This window comes from Antennarius striatus, chromosome 2 (genome assembly GCF_040054535.1).
Source record: "Antennarius striatus isolate MH-2024 chromosome 2, ASM4005453v1, whole genome shotgun sequence".
Lineage (NCBI taxonomy): Eukaryota > Metazoa > Chordata > Actinopteri > Lophiiformes > Antennariidae > Antennarius > Antennarius striatus.
Window position 1 is genome coordinate 29,372,255 of NC_090777.1, and position 20,391 is coordinate 29,392,645.

Below are 20,391 nucleotides of genomic sequence, written 5' to 3' on the forward strand. Positions count from 1 at the left end.
GGTTCTAAAGGAGCAGGTTTCCAACCGGTGTTATTTTTCTCTGGTGGTGAACCCGCGGTTGCTTTTGATTGGTTTTCCTCTCAGTGTGAGGCTTTAGCAGAGCCTCTGTGCTTCACTGGAGGACCTCTTCTCATGTCAGCTTTTACATAAATAAGAGCTTTTCTCTCCATCACTCCCTCTCCTCCTCTTTTCTCTCAGCACACCCACACAGAGCCTGTCAGAGGCACACGAGGATGGGAGGAGGAAGGAGGGAGGCGGGTGAGGCATGACACGTGAAAAAGGAGAAGCGATGCTCTTAACACTACATCTACAGCCCTCTCTCTATTGTTTCAGTATTTTCCTCTCTCCTTTTTCTACCCAGATATTCAACACAAGATTGTTTTCTCGCTAAAATCAGAGCTTCTTGTCTTTGTTCTCACAAAAAATTGCCCTTGATACCTAGAATGTTCTGTCCTCCAGCACTCAGATCTAATCCTGGATAATTTATTTGTGAATTCAGACGCTGTTAATTGTGCGTAACTGAAAGAGAGAGAAAATCCACCTTCAGATTGGGGTTTTTGGTTTAATAGCTGTGACGCATCTGATCCTTTACAGACGTTTAAGGAAACATCAAGTATTTCTTTCTTCCCAGCGGGAAAACAACACAACACAAAACTAAACTACAGACCTGCGTCGCCACTTTGTTCATAAATAAATCAAATCATGAACTTCTTCAGACACTCAAGACCACCGTGCATTTATATCCGTTGCCACAGCAACCTGCTTTTTCCTGGTCGACCTACAGTTGCTTTACTGCTGCCTCACACACACACACACACACACACACACACACAAACACACATTATTTTGTGCAGCGTGTCGAGTTGTGTTGGGTGTGTTTTAGCAAACTAACCGATCTGTATTCACACAATATACAGAATACAAATACATATGTACACACACATATAAATACACACACACGTGTTTATATGTATTGGTTTGCTAAAACAGAAGGAGATCACACACACACACACACACACACACACACACACACACACACTTTATCGTGTGTTATTTTCAGGGGTGTCATGTCAATGTCCTCGCTCTACATTTTGGAAGCAGCAGGTTTTCGTCCCGCTGGGCGACAAATTATAGATCTGCTGGCAAAATATAATCATATTGTCGTGTTTTACTAATTAAAAATAATTAGTGTTTTTTTTATGTCGACAAACAAAGTCAATAGGATTTTAATTATGAACATGATAGTTAAATACAATGGCTAAATGTTTCTCAGAGATGGAATGTCGCCCCATCTATGATTCTATCGTCTCTATCAATTATTCTATTTACCTGTGAAATGTTTGATTGAAGCTGACAATCGTTTCTCTACTGGTTCCATTTTAGCATTTTTTTTTCCAAACCAGGATGAGAACATTGATTGTATGGATGGAGGTTCACCTGTGTGTTCACACTGATTGGGAATGAAAAGGATTCCATTTTGTGAGTGACCTTTGCACCTCTCAAGGCGTCATAATCTCAGATTAGAGACGCTGAATACAGTTAATTGGATCAAAGTCACTTTCACTTCAACCAAAAAGATTTTTAATGTCATAAAAATTCATAAAATCTACCAGCATCATTACAACCAAACATTACAATGAATAACTGCAATGGAGTCAAGGACTAATTAAGAACAAAAAGAATCTATTTTTAAAACAGTCTCACTGACCAACTCCACTTTGATCACAGTCCTTTAAAATAAATTCCTCACATTGATGAGCTGTGATGGTTCCATCCTGTGAGTTATTCCTGGAAGCAGCAGCAGAGCCTCTAATGGATTTACTTCCTGACTCCGTTCTGAGAATCATTTGTAAAATATTTCCAGGGTACATTTTAGTTCAGGTAACAGACGTACTTTACAGTAATAACTTTGGTGCAACATGACCCAAAGAAAGTTAAGAGTCCTCCCGCAGTAAAAATGTAATATCAAAGACAGGATATTTCCTTCCTTTAAGAAAATGTCACATTTTCAACCTAATTGGTGACATTTAAGACTCCAAGCAGTAGCCAGGCCCCGATGCAAAAAGAGATGCTAAATAAGACATCTTTGTAATAAAGTAGAAAAAGGTCAAATATTGAATGAAAACTAGTTGGAATTCAAAGCAGCTTTTTTTTTGGTAATGATTGTTGACGACGTCTTCAGTGGAGTGTCGGTAGCTTTCCATGCAGACGTTCACCCCTCAGCATCAGTGGGTTCTCTGATGAGCTCCTCCAATCAGGTTTAGGACATATTGATTGATTAGGAGGAGCACGAGCTAATCTCTCGCTTCTGAAAGAAACACGATCTCCTTTTTCTGCTGAAGACCTTTAATCCAGTCCCAGCGGCTTAGAGTAGAAGTGTTACTTTAAAAAAAATAAAATAGAGTTTATAAACTCCAAAAATGGTTCACATTAAATAATATTTTCATTGACTAAAAGAATTAACTCCTTTTCCTACATGGTTTATTATTATCTACATTAAGATAGGGCTAAAGCAGATTTTATGGATAAAATAGCAGCTAATTCTTTTCTCCCCAGATATATTCCCAATTTTTTTTTGAAGCATAGTTTATCCATAATCATTCCTCCTCCAGGAAACAGAAGTTCACAACTTATTTCTCTTCGCTTCTTGTGTTGCTGGGGAAGAACAGAGGAGTGCTGTGACTAACCACTCAGTCTGTTGAGTGTGTATTACGTCAAAAAGTCACACACTCATCACCAGCCTTCTGTACCAGAAGTTATGGTGTAAAAACTACTCATTACATTTAAATGTATTGACACCAACACTGTGTCTTTGTTCGGAGTGGAGACGTCTTAATAAGTGGAGTGTTAGAGCACTGGTAGGAGCCCCCGGTGCACACGGTGACACCGACATTCTCTCTGTGTGGGCAAAACCAATGTCACGTGTTTCACTGGGGGGGTCTCACTAATGCAGGGACACACTAGGTTTACAGTATAAAACTGCTTGCTGTTAGTACTTGTAGTTGTTCTGCTATACATCACACACACCTGACTGCCTGCTGGACCAGAGCAGCGTCATGAAGAAGAATGCAGGTGGAACTCAGAACATTAATCATGGCTTCCTTTCATTTCAGCTCCTGGAATAAATTATTGTATGGCTCTAAAACATCAGGGATCCTCTTTGGACATTTATTACACCTCTGACTTCCTCTACTTTTGACACATTTGATTTATTTGAATGAATATTCCTTTATTAAATTCGCTCTACCAGCAGTTAGAAGCGTTTCTGTGACCTGTTAACTCAGGAGGATCAGCCTCACTGGATGACACACGACACTGCCTCACCAGTGGATCATGTACTGGGTGTACTGGGAGCCCGCAGATAGACCTACTGGGTGTGATGTTGTTGCTCTGATATTCCACACTACAGCATATTTAATTCATTGTGGTTCAACATACATCAGTTTGTACAAACATTACCCTCTAACAGTCACTTAATTGTCATAGCGGCTGTTTTTCTAATAATAATAATACAATAATCAAGATAATAGCATTAATAATTTACTTTTAATTTACTTTTTATTTTTACCAACATCAGACTAAACGCACTGCTGAACTGACGACAGTCTGACGACGGTCTGAATGACGTCATCACTGATATTTTCTGATTATGAACAGAAAGTACGAGTAAATGCTTTAAAAAACAAGCAAACAAACTAGTTAGTGACTAAGAACGCTTTAGTTCGACCTTTTTGATAGTTATGTTTAGTCATTCTGGACTATTACATGGGGACACAAGATCACCCGTGTAATTTTGGTGTATTTCTGTCAGTATTAAACAAATGATGCGTGTGTAGTTGTAGAAAAGGGACATTAGGTACCTTCAGTGGATTTAATTGGATTTACTAAGGAAACCTGTGTTAAGTCTACTCAAAATAATTTTGGAGGAGTTACAGAATATAATTAAATTGAATTTACTTTAAAAATATTAGTTCAGTCAACATAATAAAGATATCTAACTTCAGATAAAATTGTTTCGTGCAACCTCTTACAACATTAAAATTATGTTCATTCAACAAAACATTTTTTTCAGTGCAGGCTCTCTGTTTCAGTCTTTATCCTGAGCTAAATGAACCAATTCCAAACTTTTTCCTCAGATTTATCCTAAAACAAAATGGTAAACAACAGCAGTTTGACTGCACAGAACAATACCAGTCAGCAAAATGATCATTTCATAATAAAATCATCTGAACCTTTATTATCATGATTCTCCCTGGAGGACGTTCCCTGTTTCCTAAAATATTTGATAATTAAATAAATCAAATAAACTTTAATACCATGAAAGCTGTGCGGTTGCAGGCGCCAGCTTCCCACAGAACCAGATGGAGAAATTAATATTAAAGCCAAGATGATTCTATTTCTTTTGAACTGGGGCGACAGGCCACAGGATTCCCAGCAGGCCTCACCTCACAGACATCAGCTGCACCAGTCTGAGACAGACAGACAGTCGTTCAGCGGAGGACATTCTGCTTAAGGCCTGTTTTTCTCTGTGGGAAACGGTGTTGCTGTCTGAAATTACTATCTCAATGTTTGGGAGAAATCAATTTGGATCAATTTGAAAATGTCAGAGCCTGTTTACACTTCCTCACCGGCCACCAAGCTGCGGCGCTTCGTCTGAAAATGCTTCCGACATTCAAGCTTAACCTGCAGATCAAGAGATAAAACTGCTCATCCCAATTCTCACTTTTCCACGTCGGTGTGTTCATAGTGATCCGATTACTCTGTTATTGAATTACAACAATCAGAGCGAGACAAAAATCTATGGGGGGGGGGTTAAATTTATGTCCTGATGTTGTTTGTTTCCTTCCTGTTTTACACGTATTGACCCCCATGATGCATCTCTTCTTTCATCCACGTTCAAAATAACAAATACAGCTCATTCTTACTCTTGTTTGTGACTCACTAAATATTATATTTATTACATCTAAGTGTGATATATTTTCATAAATGGTGGATGGGATTCCCTAGCAGACCAATCTGATCCCAGATCAGGACATCCTGCAGCTCCAGTGCACCTGATGTTTACGACTGCAGAAAATCTGCACTATATTTGCACATTCCTTGTAGAGTGTGCATAAATCTTTTCTCTGTGTACTTCCTCACTCTCTCCTCTTGTTCCTCAGCAGGAATACCTGTGTCAACTGAAGCGGTTTGTGCAGAGGAGCATGTTGTGACAGCCATGTCTCTGGAGATGGAAAAGACCATCACCAAGCTGATGTACGACTTGCAGAGGAACTCCACCTCTGATGACGACTCTGGGTGCGCTCTGGAGGAATACGTGTGGGTTCCACCCGGCCTGAGCCCCGAACAGGTACCTTCAACTCAAACATATACAACATTTGCACCTTTCTCCATCGCTGAGTGATTCATTAGGTAAAGTTTATTTCCGTTTGCCACAGCCAGACTGAACCGAATCGATCAATCAGAGCAATTTAATCATTTATCTTCTGCTTATCCTGATAATCCTTAGAATGAAAATTAACTGATTATAAAATAAGAAAAGTATTGCAGGTGTGTTATTCATCTGTTGGGGTCAAAGCTGTGACTAAATCATGACCAAGAGTCACATGATCCAATTTAAATTTTCATATTAAGTGATTCATAAAGTACACAAATGCTATCAGATCATCATTTTCACTCATTCATCTCCTCGATTCATTCATCTCATCTTCAGACGCTGATCCAAATCCGGGTCACGTTGGAACCGATCCCAGCTGACTGCGGGTATCAAAAATAAATACAACGCAATAAATGAATAATATTTTTTTAAATCTGATCAGATGGATTACAATGTTATTTTTCTAAAAATTATTTAGGATAATGTTAAGAACTCTTCAAAAATCCGTGTATGGCTCAGCATGCTGAGCTCCAGTCGGTTCTTATTTTAGCGTCCCTTTGAAATGATTCCCAGAGGAGCTGAAGTCAGTGGAGTCTGTGAATGATGGATGGACGGATCTAATTGAATGTGTGGAAATGTGTTTATGCATCCAGGTTTCACAATCCTGTCTGCACTCATTTGCAGTTTAAGTTCCTTTTAATTGCATGCATGACCAAGCTAATGTCATTAATTGCACCTCCAGACGAACGTATTTCGTCTTCTTCTTTTCTTTTTTTTTTTTGTTTATTTCATGTCACCGTTGACATGAAATAAACATGTTCCTGTTTATCTGTATTGTGAATCAACAGCAAAGTGGATGCTTGAGTGCAGAAGGCCACCTAGGACGTAGAGGAGAGGACGGGTTCATGGTAAAAGACGGTTTTCTTACGGAGCATAGGAGACCATCCCTCCCAGACGCACCACGTTTCCATCCCACTCCTCAGCAGACTGATTATGTAAATTGGATCACAACAACTTTTTGCAAAATGGATCGTTACGCCACGCTAGACCGGTTTGAGTCAGGAGCAGTTTGCTGAAAATCACAGACGTGTGACAAGATTGCTTTCTGGTCCTTTTACTTCTCCTTTATTTTATTTTATTTTTTACATTTTTTGCTTCCTTACAAGGTTTCCTCCATTTCAGCTCCTAACATGCAAATACAAGGAGGCTCATTCCATTGGTTCTCCACTCCTACCGCTTCCAGAATTCTATTTCAATACCAGAAATTTCTGATAAGTAATGGAAACATTCCATCCATCTATTTTGAGACGAGACGACCGTAATCTTCTTGTCTTCAGCTGCTTTTTTCCACCTTCTGGGTCACGGGCGTGGTTGCAGGAGAGATTTCTATTATCAGTGGCTCACATAATAAATTATATTTTGCTGTTTAATATGTTTTGTTCAATGCCCTTACTGCTTGCTCCATCTAGACTACAAAAATCAGTAAAAGTAGGTTTAATGTTTGAGTTTGAAGCAGAAGAATCACATGGTGTTTGTATTCGTTTCAGGTACATCAGTATTATAACTCCTTCCCAGAAGAGAAGGTTCCATATATAAACAGCCCTGGAGAAAAATACCGCATTAAACAGCTTCTTCACCAGCTGCCACCACATGACAATGAGGTAAAAGACCCAAAGTCCATGAGGAGGAATCATCTTCATGACTTATTTATATATTTCTTCATGACTTGTGTCTGATGGACCGTCCCGCTGCTCAGGTGCGTTATTGTAACATCCTGGATGAGGAAGAGAAACGAGAGCTCAAGCTGTTCAGTACTCAACGAAAGAAGGACAACTTGGGGAGAGGAAACGTCCGTCCCTTCCCCCTCACCATCAATGGAGCCATTTGTGACAAGGTAAAGTCCACAGCTAACTTTCCTTCCTTGTTTTCCTCTATTTCTTTCATTAAAATGACCTGTCCCACTTCCTTTTTCCCCTTCCTTTCCTTTATTTCCCTTCCTTTTCTTCCCTTCCTGAAACTCCTTTCCTTTCCTTCAAATCCTTTCCTTTCCTTTCTTTCCTTGCCTTCCTTTGCTTTCATTTCCTTTCCTCTCCTTTCCTTTCCTTCAAATATTTTCCTTTCCTTTCCTTTTTTTAATTCCTTTCCTTTCTTTCCTTACCTCTTTGCTTTCTTCCTTCCTACCTTCCTTCCTTCTTTCCCTTCCTTCCTTTCCTTTCTTCTCCGTTCCCTTCTTTCCTTTCCTTTCCTTTCCTTTCCTTTCCTTTCCTTTCCTTTCCTTCCTTCAAATCCTTTCCTTTCCTTTCCTCTCCTACAGTGTGGTGGTCAGATAAACGGTGGGGACATTGTAGTTTTTGCTGCGAGAGCGGGTCACGGGAAATGCTGGCACCCTCATTGCTTTGTGTGCAGCATGTGTGAGGAGCTGCTGGTGGATCTCATCTACTTCCACCAGGATGGAAAGATCTACTGCGGCCGGCACCACGCCGAGAGGCTAAAGCCCCGCTGCTGCGCCTGTGATGAGGTGCAACTGTCTGGGCCCGCCGCCCTGGAAATGTTTGGATCTAGTTAAAACTGATCTATAAAGAAATGTGTTGCATTCAAAATCTGAAAATGTGAGAAACAGCTCCAACAATAATGAATCCAGCTCCAGTTCTCTAACAGCTCTAACAGTGTGTGTGTGTGTGTGTGTGTGTGTGTGTGTGTGTGCGTGCGTGCGTGCGTGCGTGCGTGTGTGTGTGTGTGTAACATGAAGTACCAACATGTCATGTAACCCAAAACGATCTTGCGTCTCCTCTAAAATGCTGGTTTAATGCTATTTGATAATAATTCACATGTTTTACTGTAAATCATAACCTCAGTTCACCTACATTAGATCATCTTGTGAACGTTCTTTCTCGTTGATGTCATTTCTGGGTCATGCAGATCATCTTTGCCGATGAGTGCACTGAAGCGGAGGGCCGGCACTGGCACATGAAGCACTTCTGCTGCTACGAGTGTGAAACCACGCTCGGTGGCCAGCGCTACATCATGAAGGACGGACGGCCACACTGCTGCAACTGCTTCGAGTCCCTTTATGCGGAGTACTGTGACGCGTGTGGAGAACACATAGGTAAAGGTTTACATCCTGTTCGGGATACGTAAGAACTAACTAAACGTCATGGTACTGACATCACAGAATATCTGTAACACCCATGTAATGTGCAGGTGTGTCATCACCCAGAGCTGGGGTGTCACCGTCTGAGGATGATTCAGTTGACCTTTGGCATTGTCACGGCCTCACCTGCTGTCATGAAAGAAAAAAATTAAAAATGGAAGAAATAAATTAAATGTTTATATTAATCCAGTAATGTATATTATATAGTTATTTTCCGTTTAATGTCACCAATTTTAGGTTATTTTTACTCAAAATCGCTGAATTTTCATATTTACTGCTGAAATCCTGATCAGAGACCTGCGGTGAGTCATTGATCACCATGGATTGATCAATGACTCCACTAGCTGTGCTGGTAGCTAAACAGTGAGACCATAATGCTATCTCTCTATATGTCGCTGTTAAAATGTTCAAACACGTTTGATCTATGAATTAAATTCCCATAATTGAACTAATGTATATAATGTACAGTGTTTTTTGTCAACAACTGCATGTGTGTAACGTCTTTCTGGAGTTGAGCGGTTCTGAAACACCTGGGAAGAGGCATAAAGTGAGGCATGCAGTTCTCCTGCCTCATGGTAGGGGGCACTTGTGATCCCAGGGATTCGGCCGTATAATTCTGCTCTGAGACTTTAACAATAATCCACTCACTGTTGTTCATTAAATGGTGAATAAGCTACACTGTAGGTTCATATTTTTGTAAATCTGATCATGATGAAATCAGTGCCTCACCAGCCATGAACCTCACCGCACGTCACCATATCTTGCAGATCTCAGTATTGAATGCAATATTTATTTTTCTGTTTTTCAGTGCAAAGGGACATATTTGACCAGAATAATCTCAGTCCCAAGACTAATTGCTATAATCAAACTGTGGGCTGTGCTCATTGGCTGCACAGTTGCAGAACAACATTTTTACAGTAGTGTCATGACATAACCAATATTAAAAAGATGAGTCAAGACCCCTTGTTTATTTTCTTGTATCTGTAATGTTACGAAATTAATTTTACGTTTTCTCTATCCTACCAAAAGGTATCGACCAAGGCCAGATGACTTACGACGGGCAGCACTGGCACGCCACCGAGGAGTGTTTCTGCTGCGCTCGCTGCAAGCGTTCTCTGCTCGGTCGCCCTTTTCTGCCAAAGCAGGGGCAGATCTTCTGCTCGAGGTCCTGTAGCGCTGGGCAGGTGGGCAAAATTATTGAATATATTAACTGGTACCTTATGTTTATGTTTCATCAGTTTAATAATCGCACTAAACTGTTCTATTCTAACCAATCAGGATCCCGATGAGTCTGATTCTTCAGATTCGGCCTTTCAGAGCGCTCGGTCCCGTGAATCCCGCCACAGCACCAAGATCGGGAAAAAGGAGCGTAGGAGCGCCGAACAAGAGCGAAGGAGTGCCGAGGCCCGCCAGGCCGCTCCGCCGCCGATGCCTGACCGGCTGTCGGCCGAGAGCGACCCCCTCTCCGTTCAGATGGATCGTTTAAGCCTGTCATCAAGCCAGACCCCAAGCAGGACGCCGAACCGCACTCCCAGCCGCACCCCCAGCCGCGCCCCAAGCCTTAATCAGGTGTGGATGAGTCGCGATGACCCCTACGTCCCCGCTGCATACGAGGGACCCCAGCGGGAACCCTCCCCCACGCCGACTCCTATACATCTGCGGGGACAGTGTAACCTCAGGCAGGGCTACAACCCCAACGCCAACGCTCACCCCCCAGCCCAGAGTTCGGCCAACGCGGGGAAGAGGCCTGATTCTTGGGGGAAGGAGCAAGGAAACACCAAGAGGACACCGATGGCTGCTCTGAGGGGCCACTCCTTCAACGAAAACTGGAGCCACCACAACCAGGAGGAGTTCAGGCCAAACAAGCTGCGCACCCAGATGAGCTTCAACGAGATGTCGAGCCAGAACCAAGGCTTCTCTGACAAGAGGAGCATCAGCCTGCATGGGTTCCAGAGAGACGGTAGACCCCCCCTGACCAGGAGGAACCCCATCAACGCCATGAGCTTCAATGAGCCCCTTACTCCTCTGGAACAGACTCCTCGTGGATCCATGGACTCCCTCACCATGTCCAACGCTACAGGTAGAGAAATATGAATGTCACTGTTTGATTCAACTTTAAAGTCTGCAACTTCTCCTTCTCCTTTGGGCTTTTCCCTTCAGGGGAATCAGAGTCCTCCATCTAACCCTGTCTTCTCATCCTCTTCTCTCACACCAACTACCTTCATGTCTTCCCTCATTTCATCCATAAACCTCCTCTTTGGTCTTCCTCTAGGCCTCCTGCCTGGCAGTTCAAAACTCAGCATCCTTCTACCAATATATTCACTATCTCTCCTCTGGACATGTCCAAACCATCTCAGTCTGGCCTCTCTGACTTTATCTCCAGAACCTCTAACATGTGCTGTCCCTCTGATGGACTCATTCCTGATCCTATCCATCCTGGTCACTCCCAGAGAGAACCTCAGCATCTTCATCTCTGCTACCTCCAGCTCTGTCTCCTGTCTTTTCCTCAGTGACACTGTCTCTAGACCAAACAACATCGCTGGTCTCACCACAGTTTTGTACACCTTTCCTTTAATGTCTGCAACACCTTCTAAAAATACGCTGTGATTTGTGTTTTTTAGCAGGAAACTCTCTGGATGGGGGCAGCAAGCGCCAGGAGCATCTGTCCAGGTTCTCCATGCCTGACCTGAGTAAAGACTCGGGGGTGAACGTGTCTGAGAAGAGCAACATGGGCACTCTCAGCTCATCGGTTCAGTTTCACAGCACAGAGTCTCTGTCCTCCTCTCGCCCCTTCAACAACAACATGTACGCGCCGCTAAGAGTCGGCTACCCGCTGCAGTACTGGGACGGGCCGCAGCCGCTGGGCTTCGACGGGAAAGGCCGCGTCGGCATGATGGGCAGCAACGGAAACCTGCGGATGGCGCCCATGAGCGACAGGATGCCCCGCAGACACATCAACGGGCAGGAGTCCGTCTCTCAGCAGCAGCAGCCCCAACCCAGACGTCGCAAACACCACCGTGGGAATCACGGGAACGGGCAGCACCGCAGCGGCCGCCACCACAAACGCTCTCGCCGCTCCCGCTCCGATAACGCCTTGCACCTGGTGGCCGACCGGCCCCCGCAGGTGGTGGAGCTGCCGTACCGTCGCGCCCAGGAGGATTACGATCGCTTCCCTTCCTCCGGTAGCGCCGCCAGAGAGTTGTACGGTCTGGAGGCCGGCGGGTATCGGCAGCAGCCCCATCGGCCCTGCCCCCGCACCACGTCTGATCTCACCCTGCAGAACGCTGGCTGGCAACCGGTGGGGCTGGGCGGGCCGTGCTGGGGAGATGGGTACATGGAGGCGGCTGACCCCTGGTGCTCCAGCTGCTCTTCGTCCTCAGAGTCCGAGGCGGATGAGAGTTATTTCATGGGTGACCCCATCCCCCGACCCGTGCAGCTGTGCTACATCAACAACGAGGAGCTGCGCCATCGCTACAGCCCCTCCGGAATACCCGGCCATCACGGACCGATGCACGGACCCATTCACGGGCAGCTGCACAGCCGCCAGAGGAGGAAGAGCAAAAACTGCATCATTTCCTAGATTTAGAGCAGAAGGGATGGCGAAGGACAAATGACAGAGGGAAATAGAACGAGATAAAAAAGAGGTAAAGAGATAAAGAGACGGTTACAGCAATAGAGAGGTGGAACGGAGGGAGTGGAGAGGTTGATGACGGAAACAGAGACCGAGTGAATGTTTATGTGTGAGTTTATGTGTGTGTGTGTGTGTGTATGTGTGTAAGTGTGTGTGAGTGTGAGTATGGGATGCGGAGAGAAATGGCCTATTCTGTACTTGTGAGCTTACACAACTCCACACCGGGTGTTTGTACACCTACACACAATGATCTAATCATAAGAGGAAGCTAAGCTGGCTTACACAACAGATATGTTTACAATGATGGTACCAGGAAGCACTAATGAATTTGACTCCTAAATATAAAGGCGGTCAAGGTCAATAACATTTTGTACGTGTTGTGTGTGTGTGTGTGTGTGTGTGTGTGTGTGTGTGTGTGTGTGTGTGTGTGTGTGTGTGTGTGTGTGTGTGTGTGTATCCGTGTTATGGAAGGGATTGGAGAATTCCTTTATGAGAAACGGAGGACCGGACGACCGTTGGGTCAGCCTGCAGCGATCTGACTGTTCATGTCGCCGCTCAGCGATCCGAACCCTGAGCAGTAAAACTTATTCTATGTGGACAAACCCAAAAATTGTGTTGGGATAGTGAAAGTTATGTAGATTCCAAGCTATGTCATTGTTTACCTCAGTGGAATCCAAATGCTGCTGGAAAATAGTGTTGGCTCGCTGGCCCTGTTATCACCTTGTACAAATGGTCTGTTGAACTTTGTGCTACATAACCAGCTCTCCATGCTTAACCGAGAGCAGAGCGCCGGACAGCCTCTGCTCTTTGACCATTCAAGCACAGTAACGTCAGGTATGGTCCTGTTTAATCTTCTGCAACATGCTTTGTTTTTGAGAGTATAACATATAAATTAATAATAATACTTCTAGAAAATGCAGCTTCTACTACTACTATTACTACTAGCACTAACTACATTAAGAATAACCAAAAAGTATTAGATATTCCATTTAAAGATGATAATAATACTACTGATAATAATAATAATAATGTAAATATATATAGCAATGAACTCAATAAAGTAATGGATGTTCCGTAGTAATGTAAATGTTATGTACATATGGTCCTAAATATTTATATATTTTGTAACTAAAGAATCATTATTTGTATAAGATGATGTAGAGATAGGGAGACTTGCATGTTTATTAATTGTTGTTGTCTCACACTGAAAATAAAGCAAACTTTGAACAGCCAGAAAGTTGTACTGATTTCTCTGGTTGGTTGTAATTGATCTCTGATTGATCTGATTGGCTTGAGGGATACTTCATGATATTGTTTTAAGTTAGTTATGAATATGTAATGTTTTCACAAATATGTAATATTTTCACCTGATATTGTAACACAAGTGTTCATACATGCATACATAAAAAATTGTTAATGATGCCAATTTTAAGGAAACAGAGTCCAAATATCCAAAATTGTAGCCTATTGTACATCAAGCTGAAGAAACACCAGCTCCTACAATTCCCATAATGCATCTGGCATGTTGGCCTGTTAACACCAGTCTCTCCATACATTCAGTTTGTAATGCATGCTTGACATGCTTGCTTTTGATCAGCATATTCTGATGGGGTGGGACACTGAATTAACTCAACTTGGAGGTTTCTTTAAAAACTAAACCCAAGATCTGAACGGAGTGGGACATTTTATAGAACATGCTTTTAGTATTTACATTACACATTTTATTTTTGCTCCTCAGCTAAAATCTAAACGGCTGCAGCTGTTTTTATGTCTTGCAGTTGAATCTGACGGGCTTTAGATCAAACTTTAAGTAGAATCTGTTCTTTTTTCCTCTGTCAGCAAAGTTCAGCACATTGAATATAACGTCTGCTGCTCAGGGTGACTCAATAAATAATACATAAAGATATAGGTGGGGAGGGATCATGGGGCTTCATTGTTAAGCAACCACTATTACTGGTGAAATTCTGTGTGATGTGACTCAGTAGAAATATTCACAATTTTCAACCTTCACAGTTTTATCCGTATGAAACAATTCCCCTCAATAAAATTGTAGGTAATTGTAGGTTTGAACATTTTATATATATATATTTATTTATTTTTATATATATATATGTATATATATATATATAAGGTATTACTTATGAACATTCTAATATGGATCTGTCATATAATATCTTTAAAACCTAAAAGAATTCTTGTGTTCTGACACTGCTGGGGAAACCCCAGGACCCCTAAAAGCAGATAATGGAATAATAATGGAAAAATTCAACTGTTTGAATGCTCCAACAAAAAGAACATAAATGAGTGCAAAAAAAAAAAGGAGCAAAAAAGCAAAATAGTCAATCCACAAAGTATGAAGCTCAAACATCAGAAACACAACCAGGCAACAAAACAGAAAGCAGTTGTCTGGGAGGGGGGGTGCAGGAGAGAGCAGCCTAATGAAGACGGTGAGATTAGGAATGTGACACAGGTGTGTGTCCTCATCCAATCCAAGCAGACGCACAACACCTGCAGGAAAAAGCAGAAGAAAGGAGGGGAAACAGAAACCCAAGCGTGTTACCTCGTGACCTACTGACCCACTCGTGTGTTCACTCCCTTTGTGTCACTCATTAAACCCAGAACAAACACATGGAAATTGATTTAACCCCAGAATGTTTACTATAATTAAACTTCAAAGTGATTATATCAGTATATGCATAGGCAAAATTAAGCTTGTCTTTCTGCTACTGAAATACATGTTTTCTGAGCACAGATACGTACAACTGATATATTTTTTTAATTATAAGCATATATCATAAGCAATTATAAGCATATTCAAGATTAGAAGCATTAAAAATAAAATATAAATGACTAAACCAGCCTTCATATGGTGGTCAAGGGTAGAAAAGAAGGGACCAGATTGTTGCTTCAACTGTAGAACACATAAATTAAAACAAAAGCACCGTTTAATCACCGGAAACAAATGAGAAAATAGGAGCTTTGGAAGGAAAGAGGTTTTTTTTATTGCATCAGCTACCTTTTGCCAAACTGCCTTTTCTTACAGCAAGTATAATCCTGCAACCATGGAGATGTCAAAAACAAGTGGTCATCTTTTTTATCAGGTGGGCGGAAACACACACACACACACACACACACACACACACACGGAGCCTCATCTTACATCACATTGAAAACAACATTAACGGCGAATCCTTTTCTGATAAAGGTGAGCCGAGATAATCGCAGCACTTTTGTAATTTGGCTCCATTAGAAACGTGACCCCATCAAATGATCACTGAGACCTTTTCTGTCCAGCTTTGTGAAATGAAGATAATAATGACAACAAAACTGCTTCAGGCCGAGTATTTAAAAATGTTTCCACGAGAGACATCAATTCTTTTTTTTTTACGTGTCTCACTCCTTCTTCTGCCCCTCCGGCTCTAACGCCGGCTCATCTCCCATCTTGTCTGTCTGATGATAACTAACCCCCCCCCCAGAGGCGTCGGGGTGTTTGTTTAATGACCTGCTCTACCTGCTCTATCTCCCTCGGTCTGGTGCCGCCGTCTGGCTCCGGGTTGAAGGGAGCTCCTTGTTCTCTCTCTTTGCTTCTCACACACCTGTGGTCGCTCCCCCCGCTTTGATTCCTGCAGCTTTGACCAACCTGCCAAAGAACCTGCCACTAATCAGACGGTTGGGCAAAAACACTGATGGTGATTGAGGTGGAAACCACCTGGAGATGACAAAGGAAACAAACATTTCAGCTTCAAACATCGAAGCAAATTAGTTGAATTGAAATAAAAAATAGAATTGAAGGAATGTGAAATTCAAAAATGTATAACTGGCATTATTATTATGATTATATTGTAAATAATTTATCAATCATTTCCACAGGAAAAAGACACAATTGTTTTCCACTTGATTAAAGTGGTGACAAGCTCTGCTTTATATTACAGTATATTCTTATTTTCATATATTAGCACACAGCTGCCCCCCCCCCCCCAGCGTTACAGAGCATCTCTGAGCTCATCATTCTGGATTTACAGGTTGAGAATTCACTTTTTCTTCTGTTTATTGTGTTTCCACCAGATGCAACAGCAGCTTTCAGCATTAAATATATAAAATGAGATCCAGATGTTTTGCCTCAAAAGTAGATGGAGACCAAGAGAGGAGGAAAACCGAGGACACACTCATCCTGGGATCTTCAGCTGTCACACAAACCACTCAGGATGAAAGATAACGTTCGCTACCAAAAAGGCTGTAGATGTAGATTTAATGACTCGCGTATTAGTAACATTATAATAAGACTGCAATACCAAGTGTTGAAAAAAAGTCATCACCAGGAAAAGACAAAATACCACACTAGCTCAAACGTTGTTCCTATATCTACACACACATACAGAACACTACGAGAAAATAGAGCCAGTGAAAATAAATCCTGTATAAAATGAGACAACGATTTTGTCATTAGTGTTCACTGCATGATTTTAATTGTGAAAAATATTTTGATTAATCATCATCTGAAACACATTAAAGGCTCTTTAAAAGGCCATTTGTGATGGTGAAATCAACCCAACCAGTTCCTGTCATTGATTTATTAACAAACCAAACAAGCAGCATCAGAAATGTCAGTTTGGACAGATGTAGTTTTTGATCTTATAATAAAAAAACTGATGAATTTTAGCAGACATTTCATTTCAGTGTTTTCCCCGGCAACACGGTTGTTTGCGTTGCAGCTACAGAACATCTCGCTGTGCTAAGAGCTCCTGACTAATGAAGGAACAGAAACACAGCAACATCCAAACAGATCAACCAATCTGATTTAATCTGGTTTGGAATAAATCATAAAATTAAATTCTTACCACTCATTCCGCAGTATCAACTGTATCGAGACCGTAGCGCCTTTTGTCAAACCATTATTTTTGGAAGTATATTTGGTTATTTTTAAGAAAGGGAATAATAAACCATCCTGCACATCGTGACAAAATGAAAAAGCAGAAGGGGAGAAACACAGCAGGTGTTGTCGCTCGTGAACTCACTATAAACTGTGTCCTCGTCTCTGCGGGAAGCAGACCTTGGTAAGAAGGCTCTTGTAGCTGGAAAACAGACAAACAACAGAAATTATGTCTACAGTACACATGGTGGAGAGCCTTCTTTTTCTATTTACCATGGCAACGGCTACCTACAGCATATATAAGCATATTTTTGGGCTGTTTTTTTCATTAAAAACACCTGTTAGGAACATTTTTTTAAGTATCAGGGTCTGAACTCAGTATATCCTGATAACACAACACTGTATTTGTAAATGTTGCCTTGTTCCACTGCAGTATTCTACATAAAGCCACTGTTTGTTATAGCTCATTATGTACTGCTGGCTGGTCTCCCCCCTTCCTTCTTCCCTCCCGCTGACACTCTCACTCTCATATACACAAAAATCAGCGATGACTCACCATCATTGCACCATCACTCAGGCACACAAAAAAACCTGTTCCACACTCACACATACACAAAGTCACACCTCCACAGTGCTGCAGTGTGCACACACACACAGAGCAAGGGAGGATGAAAACACACAGCACCAACAGCTCAGCCGTTCAATACAACACACGTCTTTACTTTAGACCAGCAAAAGATCAGTAGAAATGTGTTGTTTTTATTACAGTGTGAAAACCTAACGTATGAATAATAAACCCGTTCTTTTTACTTCCAAATCAGTGACACTTATAAATAATGAGGTAAGTCTGAAGTACACAATAAATCTGTGTTAGGCATGCCGGGACATGAAATGGACTATTATCAATATCCCAGTGAGAGTGTTGATATATTTTCTGTACTGAGTCCAGGCATTGCTTTGTAGTGATTAACATTATGTAACGCTGGTGTGTTGCTCCCAGATTGCCACTGCCTATCAACCACCAGATGAGCAAATGCCCGCAAAATATTTGTAATGCAAAGTGTCCATGAAACTGTGTGAGCCTCTGCTTGCTTACACTGCCACCTAATGGTCATTTCCTGAAGTACAACAGTTCAAGACAAAAATATTTACTCCTGCCTGCACAGCACTGCAGCCTACAAGCTTATCTCAGCATTAATACAATTCAAAAACTGCACTTTATAACTTATTTTTCAAAAAAACGTATGCATAATCTGTATATAAATTAAAATTAAATTTACGTGTCCAACTATTTCCTGTAGTATCTGGTTGTTTTATTCATTGCACTCTGACTGACTGGTCTCCATGCTACTGTGGATAAAGTGCTGCTTTGTTCACAAACCAAAACAAAGAAGAAAATATGGCATTTATTATCACACTATGCTTATTGAGGAGTTTTCTTTTTTTGTTATTTCAACAGCTCTTTATTCATAGGAGACATTTTGACAAGTCTCAGCAGGAAAGGAACAGGTTTAACCAATAAGATGAGGCGTGTAATTCAGGGTGTGTGTGTGTGTGTGTGTGTGTGTGTGTGTGTGTGTGTGTGTGTGTGTGTGTGTGTGTGTGTGTGTGTGTGTGTGCCCCGCATCACGTTAAAACATTGCAGTGAAATGGCCTCTCCGTTCCTCCATTTTAAATTTTTAATTATCCCATTATAGTCTCTCAATATTACAGGAGGTTTATTAGCCCAACAAATTCAGTCTCTGGAGATTTAGGAGCTCATTTTTAAGTCTTAAAGCGTCCGTGTTCTTCATCAGCTCTGAGGCCATAAAACCCTGCAGTGTCGCGTACTGCCGACACCACAGGGAAACATCGTCCTGTTTTACAAGTCCAACACGGTTTATTTACAGTGTTACAGCAGCTCCTATAAATTCACATAAGCAGACGCCCTGGTGACGGAAATTGAAATGTAAGACTCTGGCATGTAAAATCACACACGTGTGCGTTTGGCTTTGATTTAGAGCTGTAAAGGGTTTCATAGAGACTCAGATTTACCCTTCTGTTCTGAAGGTGACCCCCCATCAGCGCTCCACTCCTTCTCCCTCCAGTGGAAAAGCCTCTTGTGGCCAAATGGATGATCAACCCTTGAAAAAATGGCAGCATTTGAGATAAATAAAGTTTTCATAGCAGCCAGGATGTAATAATTCTACCCATAATGAGATAATAATCACACAGTTTATATGAGAGCCTACTGTGGGTATATACTGTAGTAGGCACATATACTCTAGTCCTACTAGGAATGTCTTGATTCGGTTCATGCATTGAGTCCAGGAAAAGCTTTGAACAAATTAGCATTCATTTGCATTGTAATGGTCCTTCACTGCTGCTTGAGTCTCAAGAACAGAAGTCAACTGCTGTCAGGTAGAAAAAAAGAAAAGCAAAATATAAAGTGGTGTCTGTTAGAGAGCTGTCAGTCTTACTCAGGTCTGTACAATCACACAGATAAAAGAGTAAATCATAAGGTTTTAATGAACTCAGTTTAAGACCAGACAGCAGGGAGGTGGAGGTACCTGGATGGGAGACCTCAGCTGACCTCTTGACCTTTTCGCGACAAATTACTGCATAAATAGGAAAAACAGGAAATTATTTAACTGTTGAACCCAGAAATTTGAAAATATATTTGACATAAAAATAAAAATGATCCAAGTTGCTATGTCGTCCTCTCATTAGTTTGACTTTACAGGTAATGTCACCTTGAAATGAATATAAAAACGCCACAATAATTCCACTCTACCGGTAATTTAAACGAGTCCAGCGACATTCCACCGCTGTTACGTCACCGTGACGTCACACGACCTTCAGCCGTGGATGTTCTGAGGTTCAGATGAACACAAGATCCGTGAATGAGTCGAAACCTGTCGGTAGAGACCGGAGATGATCCGTACCCGGTTCTGGTGTGGGTCCATTTAATCGGATTAATCTAGATTACAATCCGGTTCAACCTCCCTTCAATCCGACGTGACTCAAATAAACATCAATCCCCTCTGGAATTTAATTTTCGACTGTCTCTCGGATCGATATTGGTTCTGATCACATCAGAGTCACAAAGTTAATAAAGCAATGATTAAAAAAATGCGGAAGCGTGAATCATCACGTTCTGTCTTAATCTCACCTGTTTACACCACTTTTTAAAAAAAAAATTATTATGACCAAAGAAATAATCTGTTAGATATTACTGCAGGTCAAGATCATAATCTGAATACAGATATATTTTAAAAGATTCTTTACTATTGTGGTAAAGATTATCAAAATAATGGATTCAAACGTTATGAGTAATGGAGTCTTGCACATATATGAGTAAAAATCTGGATTGAAATAATCCA

General features: G+C 41.7%; 1 protein-coding gene across 1 annotated transcript in view; it reads left to right on the plus strand.

The window, feature by feature from the left end:
* The window catches only part of LOC137608154 (prickle-like protein 2), a 31,399-nt gene extending 18,014 nt beyond the window's left edge, over positions 1 to 13,385 (plus strand). The window contains exons 2-9 of the mRNA XM_068334249.1: positions 5,163 to 5,350; positions 6,925 to 7,038; positions 7,134 to 7,271; positions 7,692 to 7,895; positions 8,297 to 8,483; positions 9,558 to 9,712; positions 9,807 to 10,608; positions 11,150 to 13,385. Coding sequence (XP_068190350.1) covers positions 5,219 to 5,350; positions 6,925 to 7,038; positions 7,134 to 7,271; positions 7,692 to 7,895; positions 8,297 to 8,483; positions 9,558 to 9,712; positions 9,807 to 10,608; positions 11,150 to 12,108 — 2,691 coding nt within the window. The 5' untranslated portion in view covers positions 5,163 to 5,218 and the 3' untranslated portion in view covers positions 12,109 to 13,385. The remainder of the gene's footprint in view (positions 1 to 5,162; positions 5,351 to 6,924; positions 7,039 to 7,133; positions 7,272 to 7,691; positions 7,896 to 8,296; positions 8,484 to 9,557; positions 9,713 to 9,806; positions 10,609 to 11,149) is intronic.
* Positions 13,386 to 20,391: the final 7,006 nt, after the last annotated feature.